This window comes from Melanotaenia boesemani, chromosome 15, assembly GCF_017639745.1.
Source record: "Melanotaenia boesemani isolate fMelBoe1 chromosome 15, fMelBoe1.pri, whole genome shotgun sequence".
Taxonomy (NCBI): domain Eukaryota; kingdom Metazoa; phylum Chordata; class Actinopteri; order Atheriniformes; family Melanotaeniidae; genus Melanotaenia; species Melanotaenia boesemani.
Window position 1 is genome coordinate 2,668,322 of NC_055696.1, and position 14,012 is coordinate 2,682,333.

At 40.6% G+C, this 14,012-nt stretch overlaps 1 protein-coding gene across 2 annotated transcripts in view; it reads right to left on the reverse strand.

Moving 5' to 3' along the window:
• Positions 1-75: 75 nt before the first annotated feature.
• Positions 76-14,012, reverse strand: part of spns2 (spinster homolog 2 (Drosophila)) — a 55,964-nt gene continuing 42,027 nt past the window's right edge. Inside the window, exons 9-13 of one of the 2 annotated variants that reach the window (XM_042008549.1) lie at positions 13,884-13,949; positions 13,549-13,647; positions 10,461-10,624; positions 7,454-7,490; positions 76-2,964 (exon numbers count right to left, since the gene is read on the reverse strand). In XM_042008549.1, the coding sequence (XP_041864483.1) occupies positions 2,938-2,964; positions 7,454-7,490; positions 10,461-10,624; positions 13,549-13,647; positions 13,884-13,949 (393 nt within the window). In that variant the 3' untranslated portion in view covers positions 76-2,937. Of the gene's footprint in view, positions 2,965-7,443; positions 7,491-10,460; positions 10,625-13,548; positions 13,648-13,883; positions 13,950-14,012 lie in introns of both variants that reach the window. The other variant, XM_042008550.1, reaches the window with a different exon arrangement.

Here is a 14,012-nt window from a genome sequence, read left to right on the forward strand (position 1 = left end):
GTACTAAATCAGCTCAATTTGGCAAAGTGAAACTCAGTTCATGACCCATCCGACCAGAGCTACCCTCTTTTCTGACAGCAGACAACTGGATGTACTTACTGTGAGCATGAAGTGACAAACCGTCTGAAGCTATGGTTAAAATAAATCCCTGAAATTTAACGTGTGCAAAATGGTTTGAATAGATGTTTAAAACAAAAAGGAGAAAAACATACAAGAGCTACTAAAACGAATGCAAACCTATTGCATCCTTACAATGAGACCAGTCGACGGAGCTCAAATCATCACATTTCTTTGTGTTTGTATATGTGTGAGAGGTCCAGTTCATGATCACAGTAAACAGGGTGGGTCTGGGTGAAGTATAAAGGTATTCTGTTGTTTCATTGCAATACAAAAAGATTGGAAACAACGAGGCAATTTAAAACGACAATAAAGTGTTATATATTCAAAACAATTTTAAACTTCCCTTTATAGATTATTCTTCATTAGGTAACAAACAAATAAATACATTGCATCCAAGCCATCATTTACAATATATTAGTTACTGCGTAATATAGCTCTATATATGTATGTATATATATATATACATATATATATATATATATGTATACATATATATATATATATATATATATATATATGTATATATATACTGTAGTTATTTAAAAAATCATTTGGTAACGTTAAAAAGACCAGAAAATTGATAAACGGAAGGTGAGAAGCTTAGTTCATTAAGAAGATGAAAGTGTGTAAACACGTCAGGTTGAACACAATCACATTCAGAGAACTTCACGCAGCTGGAGAGAAGCTAAAGCTAATGATCTGGCATCAAGGACACAGCCCACAGGGCACCCCACACAGCCAGTGAGTCATGGCTCACACATCACTGCTAGGTGAACTACCACAATGTCTTCTTTTACTCTTCTGCCAAGCTCAATCCATCCTCCTCCTCCTTGTATTTTCTTAGAGGTCTGCAAAGTGCTTTCTTTCCCTTTATGCACAAGTTTCAAAACCTTTGAGGCAACTGCTTGCATCAAGGTTTTAGTTAAACCGAATTCACATGATAATATTTTACAAGAGGGATCCTTCTTGGTAGCTTGGAAATAAGCATCAAAGTTCACTTTTGTATGTACAAACGACAGCTAAAGGTTTCATCACCGATTTCAGAGACTGTAAATTTGCATAATCACAAACCTGTGTTGTACTCTAGTGAGTGCATAGAGTGTTTACATCAAATTCTTGTTTCTATGCCATTCTCTGGTGCAGGTATTTAGTGGAGGACTGTCTTTCATCTCCTGTAGCAGCATCTGCAGTGGATTCCTTGTTTATCACCAATAAGAGCTCGCCATCAGTCTTAACCTGATCGTGAAGAATTTCCTGTTCCTGTCTCGGGTTTTGATTCTAATCGCTAATAAACTGATGATTGCGTCCCCAGCTCTTTTCAAAGGTCTTTTCTGCACAGCATGAAATTAGATAGCAACAGTTGAATGAGGAAAAAGTCTCTCTTCACAATGCCTGTTATTGTAAGCAGTGAGGACCAGACTGGAATCCATCATTAAAAGCAACTCAGTCTCCATGCGAGTAGTTTTTGTGCCCAGGAATTCCAAACCAACCATCAGAGAGCTACCCCTTTAAAGGGAAATCCAGTTCACCAGTAAGGCAGTGTGGATAAAAAATGGTTGGCTTCCTAATTTCTTTTTTCTTTTGTATATTGCTTCTCATGTACACAAAATACAGGTGCAACTCCTTATGAGTCAAGAGTCATTTTCTTTTGGGAAGAGCATGTATATAATAAATTACAGAACATAAAATCCAGTGTCCACTTAAATCACCCGAATTGCATCATCGTCTTCCTTCTGAAACAATCATAGGCAGCAACCTCCAGTTTCAAATCAACATTACCCACACACACACTCAAAAAGAAAAAAAACAGTAAAACTCACAAGAATCCTTGTGAAAAATAATGTGCAGACATCATCTATGCCATGTCATCTTGCCCTGTCTACACTGATTTAAGTGCTAAAAGCTAAAATCAAAACACATATAGGAGTTAAAAGAATCTGCTAATATGAAAGCTCCTGCTCTTAAGGCTCATTCACTGACCTTATACAGTAACACTTATTTGGCTCTTGGTTGACCGCCATGTTTACATGCACAGCAAAACAAATAATGAAAATACTGCGTTCATCATGTAAACCATATCTTTGTTAAAACTGTAATTAAGATGGGCGGAGTAATCTGGTATTAGTCATGTTACTGGAGGGATGCTTGACCAGATGAACACATCTTCTTGAAGCACATTTTGCTCTGATTACAGGCTTCAAGCAGAATGGAAAGCGACAGTAATGACCAATGTATTGTATAAATGCATATACACAGCTTAATGGAGCACTGAACTGTAGTGTGCATGTAAACATAGCCAGCAAGATAGTCATGAGGGATGTTGGTGGTCAGTGCAAAGTCAGAAGGAATGTAACGAGGCTATGGCACTTGGTGCAGGTTGACAGCTGATGAAAAAGACAGACAGACACACAAAAGACACAGGCAGGCAGACAGACAGACAGACAGGGCAGGTTCGTGGTCAGCATTCAGTAGTATGGCATCAGGAGTCGGAGGGGTCACAGGGGGACTATGGCAACAGTCTCCTCCCTGGAAGTTTCAGTGGATTGTCACAGACGGAGGTGAGGAGAGCACTCGTTGTCAAAGGGCTGGGTAGCACACACCTTAGCAGCTTCTCACCGACCTGTGATTTTAGAGACGGCTCAGGGAGGGGCAAGACGCTCCCTCCTTCCAGTTCCAGGGAGCCTCCACAAAGTATAAAAAGGATGAGAATTGGGAGCCAAGAAGAGGTCAAAGCGGCGATGAAAGGAAGCAGAACAGGAGCGGGGTCTGAAAGAAGTCGCTCGTGCTTTTTATCACGGTGTTGTCATCCTTGCGCCTTCAGATGGCTCCTTGTTTGCTTGTCACCTAAGAAAAACAAAGAAAAAGAGGTAGAGATGGTGCCATCAGAGTCTGGCCTCACCGCAGGACATTTTCATGTAATTAATGTTGAGGTCGAAAGCTTGTGAGCCATCTGGTAGGACCTTCCTGATAACGCCTGCACACCAGGACCAGCCTGTGACCTAAATATCTTCTCGCACACAACATACCGACACATAACAGTTTTTTAATGCAGATCCTCCCTGTACCACACAAACTATAAGCCACAGCAACACACAGCTGGTGTGTGTCCAGATGGAGCTTCATAATACAGTAATGTTAATGATTCTGTGATTCTGTCTCAGCTTTATTGTCAAAAAATAATTTTGAGGTAATGTGAATAGACAATGAGGAACTGATATCAAGTTCTTGCAGGACGATAGATCACATAAATGACTGAGTGTTAATGAACTGATTAATGCTGAATTTTCATTTTGAATCAAACCTCACCCTGTCTTGTTTTATAAAAAATGACTATAACAAGAAAAGCTAAATAAATAGAATAATGGAAATAGTGATTTAATTTATTAAAAATCTCTCCCAGCTGCTAAACTACACATAAACAAAGCTCAGATGTGGTGAAAGTGAGGCGCCAGAGGGAAAACTAGACTCCAGTTGGAGATTAGACCCTTAAGCACTCATGGTGCCACAGTTGTGATCAGACTGGATGTGAAAGAGGTGATTCTGCTGTTTGCTGTAGTCTATCATTGCATTGCTCTGGATGCTTCAGTACACAAGCTACCACTGCTGCTACAACAGGATTAGTGCAGCAAGCTCAGCGGTGATGTTCTGAGCAAATGTCTAAACACACACAGATCCAAACACACACACAGATGTGGTCCAGGGAAACATCCCAACAGAGGTAATTAGCTTAAACAAAAGGATTAGTGGCTTTCTTTGAAAACAAAATGTTATGGTTCAGTGTATTCTGATCTGATCCATTCTGGGATGAACTCATTAATTACTGTCAATTGTTGCTGTAAATTCTGCAAATTGCACATGAGCCAAACTTGATATGAAATTGCTGAAGTGCCAGTGTGATACAGATAATTAGGGGTGTGATTGCTTTGATATGTGAAAGAGGGCCAGCCTCTTCACAGCTTTACTGGTGCTGCTCTGGAAACCGCTTGCTTCTCCAGCAAACAGGAGCGCTAATTGGTCTGGCAACCAAACAAAGTGCTATCAAATGAACTTGTAGTGGTTTTGGGCCAGATGGATGAAAATCATGACTAAGCATGCTTGGAATGACACGAACAGATTTGAAAAGCTTAGGAAATGGGTTCAGGAGTTCATCACAATATTAAACATGAAGATCTGAAAATAAATAGCCTTTCTGAATGCATTATAAGCTATGTAGGTCACATCAGAGCCCAGATTTACACTTTTTTCTGTCTATATGAGTGTGCAAGTGTGTGTGGTCTGTGGTTACTGCCCTACCCGGCATTATGAACCCACTCAGCACCGCTGACTGAAAACTTGGAGCTTTTGTTGAATGATAAGAGTGCAAAGCAGGAAAGTATGCGCCTCCAGCTGTATAAACACTTCTAATAGTTAAAGTTTGGACAGACTTTTTCCTTGTGATGTGAATTTCCCTCCTGTGTAATAGGGGGATTGTGGTTACTGAATAAATGAGTGTGAAGTTCTGAGTCAGATCTCCTGCTGATGTTTTGACAGCCCCTAGCTCGGGGGATGTCCTCACGTTATTGTGTGATTGGGGGGGTGAACCTGGTCAGGAGAGGCTGCAGAGGAAGTTAATTGGATCTCTCTGTGTCGGATCGCTGTCTGGGATTGCTTCGCCGGAGATTAATAGCCTGTGGTGTATAACAGCTTAAGCGATTAACGCCTCGCTTCATCCTCATTTATGCAACAGTGTCTTCTCTCTACTCTGATGAACTGCACTCATTCACACTCATTTTTTAAAAAATCTAAATAATTTCAAACTTTCATCATGTTTCAGTGTGGCACTAAATAGTCTAGAGGTGTATAGAGGTGTGTTGCACCTTGGATTGTCAGTGTGTGTGAAGTGCACACTTGACATCACAGAGCAGGTGACCTGAGAACTGTATTGATCAATCAGACTCAAGGGAAAGCATACTGCATGCCACTGGCTGGATTATCTTTGGAGACAAATTAGTTGAAAATCAATTGTCACAGAGCACCTCTGGGTTTTTTCTGCAGTTCACAGACACATTCAACTCTGACCTCGTGAATCTGTAGTCACCGTTCTCTATAATTAGACCTCCTCTGACAGTGGGGACAAAATGCTTTAGCTGCTGTGAGTGACAGCGAGCTGATGAAACCCTCAGGCTGCTGCTAAAACATGATATGTGTGGCAGCCAAGCAGGAACCTTTCATGTCACCTGTCATTAGCTCTGCATGCTAATATCACCCTGCCAATGGTAATGTCACCACTGAGTAAAGGACAAAGCTGGTGCATTTTGCAGCCCATTAAATACTAGTAATGTGACTTAGAGTCATGGTCTATACTTGCTGTATTAGGATTCTATCGCTTTTATCCTTCTTTGCCTTTGTTTTTATGTTCTCATCTTATTTCCAGAGTGTTTCTTGTTTTCCTCTCTCAGTCTTGCTCTTTGCTCTCACCACACATGTGACAATAGTTTCTAATTACCACGCCTGCATTGCTTTTGTCATTACTCCTGTCAGTATATACTTGTGGTTTTCCTTTTTCTGCCACATCCCTGTTTATCTTTGCTTGAACGTGTTTTAATGCTTAGGGATAGTTTTGTTCCTGTTTTGCTTTGGATTTATGTTTCTGGACTTTCTGCCACTGCAGCACCTTTGGTTTTATTAATAAAAGATGTGTTTTATTTTCTTCATTTACCTGCCAGCTGCGTTTATGTCTGACTTTTCCTCACATACACACACACACCCACGCATGAACACACACGCTGTACAATGCACTCACATGCAAATATGTGTCATAAACTAAGCGCAAAAAGCAGGGGAAATTTGTGTTTGTTGATTATATCTCCTCTTTCATGATACTACCTGGTATTGTATTGTACATTGCTGCACAGCCTGATTAGTGGGCTTCATTTTCCTACAGGATGTCTGTGCCCTTCACATGCCTGTGTTTTGCATATCATTGAAGCTGTTGTTTTGCCCAAATAAATATGTTAAAAATGGTTATAAAGAGGTAGCAGAGGGTGGATGAAAGCATTACACTTCAGGCTGTCCTGTAATACTCAGCAACTTTTTACTTCATTTTCACTTGATGACACAAAAGCCAAAAAATATCAGGTACAAAAAAATCATGGTATTCAGATATGACTGAAAACATGATTGGATCTTCATGGTGATATAACTACATTTTGACATATGGACACTACTGCTTGTTAGATTTTTGTACAAAAAAAGCATACAGTGAATAGAGATTAGTGGTTGAAGGGCAAATGTATATTTTAAAATCAAAGGTTTTTGTCTTGTCAGATCCTGAGGTCATCCTCTTCTCAGCCTGCATGACTTTGCACCTCCACACAATTTTTCCACCCTAATCGGCCGTTACTTTCAAATACTACAGGGAGTTGTAATTTTGGCATATCATCACTCTGCTTCCCGTACTGAACTCAGCTGAACTGTTCATCCTGTCTGCTTTTTTTTTTCTACATTCCTCAGCGTCCTGGTTTTCATAAGCTGGTGCAATTTTATCATACAGAGTCCGATTAGGACATTTGTCTGAAGTTGTGGCTGTGTTTTCTTTTAAATATTATTTATTTCTGCTCTTCACTTCACACTGAAGACTCAATGAGAGCAGTACTGGAAGGTGGTGAATCAACGCCTGAAGTAAACACACAAATGGCCTAATTTTCACTCTATGTATGTATTTTGTCCAATAAACTCAGATGCTGAAAGGTGTACAACCTTGACCTTTTGAATAGGTGCGATAACCTTTACAAATAAGTCTCAACAGACTCCTCGTCCTTCTTATCAGGAGTCAAAGTTTATCCTTGTTATTCTTAAGTAGCCACTGCAGTAGCTCCCTATTGTCCTGCTATGTAGAGCTGGCTGGTGACCTGCCAATTTTTTTTTTTGTCTTTTGAGTTAATAATCATGAGTTTGTGCGTGAGTCTGATAAAGGCAGGAAGTAGGAAAGGCCACTTAGGTGTTGATAAAATGCCAGATAACTGGTCAACTCCAAGAATGCCTTGAACCTTCCTGAGTGCACAGTGATGGGAAGTGGTTAACAGACCAATCATTTGTGTATCATCATGTTTATCTCCTCCACTGCCATAAAGATTTGGCTGGCCCCAGGTCAAAGTGTCTTTAAAGTCCTGAAAAACCTTGTGACCCATCTGATGAAGAGGCCTCTACATAATGATTGTCAGGTAATGATGAGAGAGCTCTCTAAATGCTAATGTCCCTGTTATCAACCGCTCAAATTGTCTGTAGCAATGCTGATTTGAAAAGCACTAGTCTTTAAGTATCTTTAAAAAGAAGGCAATTTACCTGGTCATACCTTGACTGAAGAGGGTGTTCTTGCCAGCTGGTTCAACCTGAAGAGAGAAGAATTAGTTTAGAATTTAAAAAGACACTGAACTGTTTTTCAAACCTTAAGCAGCACTGACTGGTTTTCCTTTTTTCCACCACTTTTCTTTGATTTAACTCATCACATTCTGGCTGCCTTCCTTTGTCTTTCAATCACACTTCATCCCTTTCTGTTTCTCTCCTCCTCCAGGCTGCAGTCTTCAGCCTGCCCTGACCCGTGCTGGATCTGCACCGTCAAAGCTCGCTGGCATGGCAGATGAGACAGTTCTGCTCTCATAAATCACCAAGTGTAAATGTAGACTGTGTGAATGCGTGGGGGGATGGCGTGGTGGGCATGCACTGAACCCGAGCTATAAATGGCAACTCTACAGCCAAAAAAAGCGAACAACCTGGGAATAATAAAGCAGTCTTGAAGGCTGGAAATAGACATGCGCGTCAGCGAGTTACTCGTTTGGCTCTTTGCCTTTTATAAATAGCTCAGAGTTTCTGGGGATGCACTTAATGGAAAGAAAAAAAGATGGTGGCTCTCTGTTAAGTCAGGGGTAATGTATTAAATGCGGTTTATAAGATTAATACAACATATAAATATTACATTCATGGAGCAAGTCTGGTTGTACCATGACTGTTGCCATCTTTCTTGTTCCCTGAGGTGTTGTTTGCAGCCTGTTACATAACAGCTGCTGCTGTAAAAGTTTGTGCCTTACTGGAGATTTTGGTGCACATCTGTAGAGGCCTTTTGCTGTGCATTTACATAAAGTACTTGCACATAATTCAGTAAAGACTAATTTAGTCTTAAGTCCCTCTTCTTAGTTTTCAGAAAGAATTCTGCAACTGAACCTGGAAAGAAGCTGCAGAATATCTGGACTAAAGCTGTTTTCACATGTGCACTTCACTTTATAAATGTTCTAGAGATTATTTTGCAGGGTTAGCATGTGTAGAATGCACATGTCTGCAGGATTTGCTCCAGACTTCGTGCAGAGGTTTTTCCAGCCAGTTACCTCATAAAATCAGCAGGCGGGATGGTGTATAAATATAACAGTTAATTTTCTGGAATTTTTAGTGCAAATCTACAAGGGGGCAAGTGTCATGTTTGCAGATTCAAAATATTCTTTTTCACTTATTTGCTGATACATGAGGTATTGATATCAGCACATAAAACAGTCATCAAGAAGCTCCAATGGGCTGTAAATAAAACACATGGTCCGGCCTTTTGGTGAAAGATTACTTGAGGTCACTTTTGCAACATTTGACCATACCCACAGTGACTTGCAGGGCATGCTTTTTGCATCATGTCGTGTTTGCTATTTGATTTAGAAACAACTTTTCCAGCAACTCTTCCTCTCTTCTGTTTGTGACCGTTTTGTTCGGTGAAGTGGACCACAGAAGAAATGTATTTTAATTCAGTGTTTTAATTCAATGTCCACACATTTTCCTGAACATTTCCAGTGTTCATGTTTGAAAATGATTAATTTAACAATTAATTTTGCAAACTTCAGATATTGCAAGAGTTTACATTCTTGTAGTCTCTTATAACGCCTAACTCTAACAAAGGATGTCAATATGATGAAACAAAACTTGTTGTTGTTGTTACCTGATGCATAAAGCATTAAAACATAGTGTATGAATGATAAAAACAGCTACAGTATGTTAAGTAAAACCTTATAAACCCTTCAATAAAAGTAACTTATCAGAGAACTTAGGATCTACATTAAGGATCTAAAAGGATGCATCCAATCACCTTAGCCCACTTTTGTGGAAAAAAAAAAAAAAGAAAAAATCATAAACAAAAAACGGACTTCTGTACTTTTAAACATCTGCAGCATCATCAGTTTTTCCAACAGTGTGTTGTGTAAAAGTCAAGAGGTCGCTGTTAGTTGTTGCTCGAGTGAACATGTGCCAGTTGCCCACAATGTGCAATAGTGTGGTTAGATAGAACATTTTTGAACCACAGGCTATTATCTATTACTAGCACACTTTCAAGATTGTGGCTACTCTTTCAGTCATTGTTCCGTATTTTTTTCCATTTCATTTCCTGGAACAAGCCCAAATGAAACCACAGTAAGTTGTAACCATGGACATGTTTCTTTGAAAAGGGCTGTTCAAAACTATGTTTAAATGCATTGATGAACAACTTAACAATAAGATTGTAGAATGCAAGAAATCCACCGTTAAAATAATATTATCAGTTTCTCTAGTGCAATTTTTTAAAGTTCTTATAAAATGGAAAACAGTTTCTTCTGGTCAAACTGAGGTTTGAGCGTGGGAAAAATCAAACAAATCCACCGGGTGAGGACAAGGCAACTGTGGGCAGACGTCAGACATCACACTGCCATCCTGTCTAAAAATGTTCATCTTCCACAGGAAGGAAGTCATTTCTGAGAGCGCTGCCACCAGGGGAGTAAGTCAGAATGATAAAAAAGTAGGAAAAAATAGTCAGAAAGAAACAAGAAGTTGCGTCTCACTATCCAGAGGAGGATGAGTGTGTTTGTTTTAGCCTTTTAAGGCTACGATCAGCTACTGTTCTTGCTGGCTCACATCTTCCATACTGGTAAGAGGAAAATATGAATGTGTGAATCGTAGGGGAGGAAGCTGGCAAGAGTCTAAGAAAGAACACTTAACGAATTGATGGCTAGAACAGCTTTTGTCAGCTTATGAGAACTTTTAGCTGACAAAGACTTTTCCTTAGTTCAGGGTCCTTTCTGGGTCTTGCAGGGTTGGCACCTTTCTTGGCCTGATTCATGCCAAACTCCATTATCAGGGTAAAAGAGCATGTTATCCAGAAAAACAAAATTAAATATAATAACACCATGTTGCAGGTTCTCCCTCTTCTTTTTGCATTAAGGTGATTTGGATTTTTGAAGTTCTTACTCAGAAAGTCAGAGGATGGAAACTCAAGCACTTTTTAATTATTCAAAGAATGAATGACTAAATAATGAATGAAATTATCATGTTATTCAAACAATGTCTGAGTCACTTACTGTTTCTCCGCCTTCTCTCTGTCATCCAGGAAAAACAGCGCAGTTGCCAGAAAAAACATCCCCCCCAGGACGATGATAAAGGGACACAACATGAGGGCATAGCCCAAACTGAGAAACCGCCACAGCGCTGATGAAGCGTAGGTCGTCTGAAGGCTGTCGGAGATCTGCACCCAGACACAAATACACACACACACACAAGAGAACAACAAGAAAACAAATTTTATTTAAACTAATCACTAATCAAGATGTCTTAAAGTATTCCATCTTGTCCTGACTCACTGCATCTATTTGGTTGCAGACTTCTGCATGTACTGAACGCATCATCACAGCAGCAGATGTAAAACATTCCTGCTTTTCATCTACACACAGGGCAGGGTTTTTACAGCTAATAGCTCATCTAGATGATGAAGGATTCAGTTACACTCAGTCATATGTAGGGCTGAGGAAAGGAGCAGCTGGAGAATGCTGGGTGTGAATTGACCATTTCTGCCTCCCAGAATTACTCATAATGCACCTTTTCAACCAGATTAGATCGCTGCACTAAAGGAGGATGCTGATACTAACATTTAGCATTCTGTATGTTGGTATGCACAAAGGGAGCAAGAGGGGGCTTCTTGGCCGTGTGTGAGTGAGAGTCTGAGCAGTCATAGGGTCACAGGCTCAAGTACATTGATTTCATGTTCGCATCAGCAGAATGAGATTCTCTATGGGGGGAGCTGGAGAAATCGCTGACAAGAGAAAAGTGGAGGAAGTGAGCCTAAGTGTGCAGTGTAAGTTCATATGTGCATGGAGAGAGGAGTCATTACAGAGCAAGAAAGCATTGGGGGAATAAAGTAAAAAAATTAAAATATACATGTGACAAACTCAGCTGCACATTTTTGAAGCTAGCTGTGTGTGTGGCCAGTGCAGAGCCCATTTCATCAGATACAGCAAATTCCCTACAACTTGCACAGAGCAGCCTTGCTAAAAATACTCAAACTGCTGCTCATCTAATTATCGAGCCAGAAGGCATTTCTTGGACAATTGTTGAGAGATTGTCCCTGGCATTCCCCTGGTACCTGCTGTTGTTGTCATGTCCTGCTCATACAGTAAAGGAGGAGTCCATTAAGTGATACTCAGGGGGATTCTTGAGTGACAACTGCCTGTGTCTATGTGCTGCTGAAGACGACCCTTAGCTCACACTCCAGGGAAATTCAGATGTACTAAAGCAGTGCATTGCACAATAGAAGGTGGTGGTTGTGTGGCCTGTAGCCACCAGTATCTGCAGGCATTCCCAAAAAGAAGTAACTGGAATTGCCACGCTGGTTTTTGTGTTATATGCAGTTTTTTGGTTTGTTTGATGCACATGTCAAAATCCAGTTGCAAACTAAAAAAAGCAAGAAAAAAAAAAACACTCACTCACTCTCATCTTTTGTGGTTGCTTAGCAATAACCACTACTCAGTTTTTCTTTAGATTCCCATGCAGAGTATTTGTTTCTGCCTGCACGGTCGACCACATATCTGCCCCTGCTTGACGTGCGTCACGACAACCCTGTCACACTCGTGTGCTAAAACTCAGCTTAGGAACTGAGGCCCTGACTTCTGACGCACTTTCAGCATTCAGCACATCGATGGTCAGGGTTTGCGGAGGAGGGAGAAACCCCCGGACATTCAGTGTGTCACTCAGAGGAGAGTCGTGACCCCAGAAGTTGGGTGGAGTTGATGAGGGTGAGTGACTAACTGTGGGGCCATGTTGGAGTAATTCAGATTGGCAGAGTCTAGTGTGTGTTTCTATGCTGCATTAATCTGACAGATGGAGCCTGGGCCTGGTGTTGCCTTATTAGCAAAACAACAGTATTAAATAGAGCCTTTTGCTTTTCATAAATGCTGTCAGGAGGGACCAAGGTCTTGCCTGCTGCTGCTTTCTTTCACAAAGAACTGAAGGAGAGAAAGGCTTAAAGTCCTTCTATTTAAGAAGTGGAGCCATGTGATATTTTTGCTTAATAAAAGACTAACAGGCAATCAATCAATCAATCAGTCCAAAAAATAGTTGCTGTTTAATTTTCGGTGGTTTGATGCTGTTTTTCTTTTTTACAATTTGATTCCTTCTTCAATATCTTACTAAATGTGACCAGCCCTCTTCACAGCTCTCCTTGTACTTGAAGAAAAAAACTTGCTGCTTTGTTTCTCTGCCTTGAACAATAGTTTTATTTGCATTTAAGTAAAAAAGCTCAGTATCAATGCAGCTCCAGAGACAGCTGTATCTGTTGCCAACCTGTCAGGCACGGACAGAGGATGTTGAGAGTCAGTTTGATTCACTAATCAAACGTAACTTAGGCTGTGAGCCAGAGGTGTAATGATAAAACACAATGTAAACACGTAATGATAAGACAGCCTACTCTCTCACAGCAATTTACTGCCACAAAATGCATCATAAATCTTCCTATAAAATGTTTTACACATGTACGGATTGTGGCATGCGGCATGTAATGCAGAAGCGTCCGCTCTTCCCTACTTCTATTACCAGTCCACTAAAGCGTGCAAAATATGTGAGACACTGGAGTTACTATTTAACTTCAGAAATGCTCATTCTCAGCTTAAAATGAGAAGAATCTGTCTTGACAGTCTGAAGTGAATCCTGTTTCACACTCCAGTGAATAGAAAGCAGCATTTTCATTCTGGCCAACTGGATGCTATTCTTTAAGTGTATGTGGCCAGTTGAAGGGTGGGCTTAGGGTGGGGTGGGCTGACTGTGACCTTGAGAGGCCCAGCGTCCCAACAAGAACCACTCTCTCATCTCCCAACCAATCAAATACACCAACAGTGGTATCTCTTGGGAACCATGAGATTTACTAGAAAATACCACTGACAGCCTGGAGAGCAGTGGTGAAATCACAACTCTGTTCACCGGCTCTCCTGAGACGTGTGCTAAAAGCTCCTCTTGTGCCACACTTTGTGCTGGCCTACTTAAAATGAGAGCTGAACTGCTATCTGAATCGAGTGTGTATGAATGGGCTCTGAAACAGTATGTTCCAGATTTATAACCTGGAGGACATTGTGAATCACATCCAAATAAACCGCACAGAGGCGCTGCTGGGGAGAGTCTTACCAGGCCTATCAGGTACGGACTTCCCGCGTCGCCCAGGAGATGAGACGTGAAGCTCTGAAAGGCAACCGCTGTTGCTCTTCGTGTTGGGATAACAACAAACTGCACAGAGATAAAAAGAGATGGAAGGGGAAATATGAGCTCATACAAGGTGATAAAGAAAGACATGATTCACTCAAAGCTGCTTTCATTTAGTTTACTGGACCTTCTGTTTTCACTTTTTAAACACATATCAGAGAAAGGGCTCTCACATTTCCCAACTCAAAACCACTTTCTGTACAGTCCACTGCAGGAATTTCCAGTAACCTAAAAGATAAATATAGGTTCTCTGTACTTACCATTAAAATGTCTGCTGTAATGGCCCAGTTCACAAAAAGCAGTGTCTCTCCAATAAAGATGCACACCTAAATAAAGAAAAAGATTTCACAGTCAGATGTGCTCACCATGAGCAGCTAATTTCCATTAAC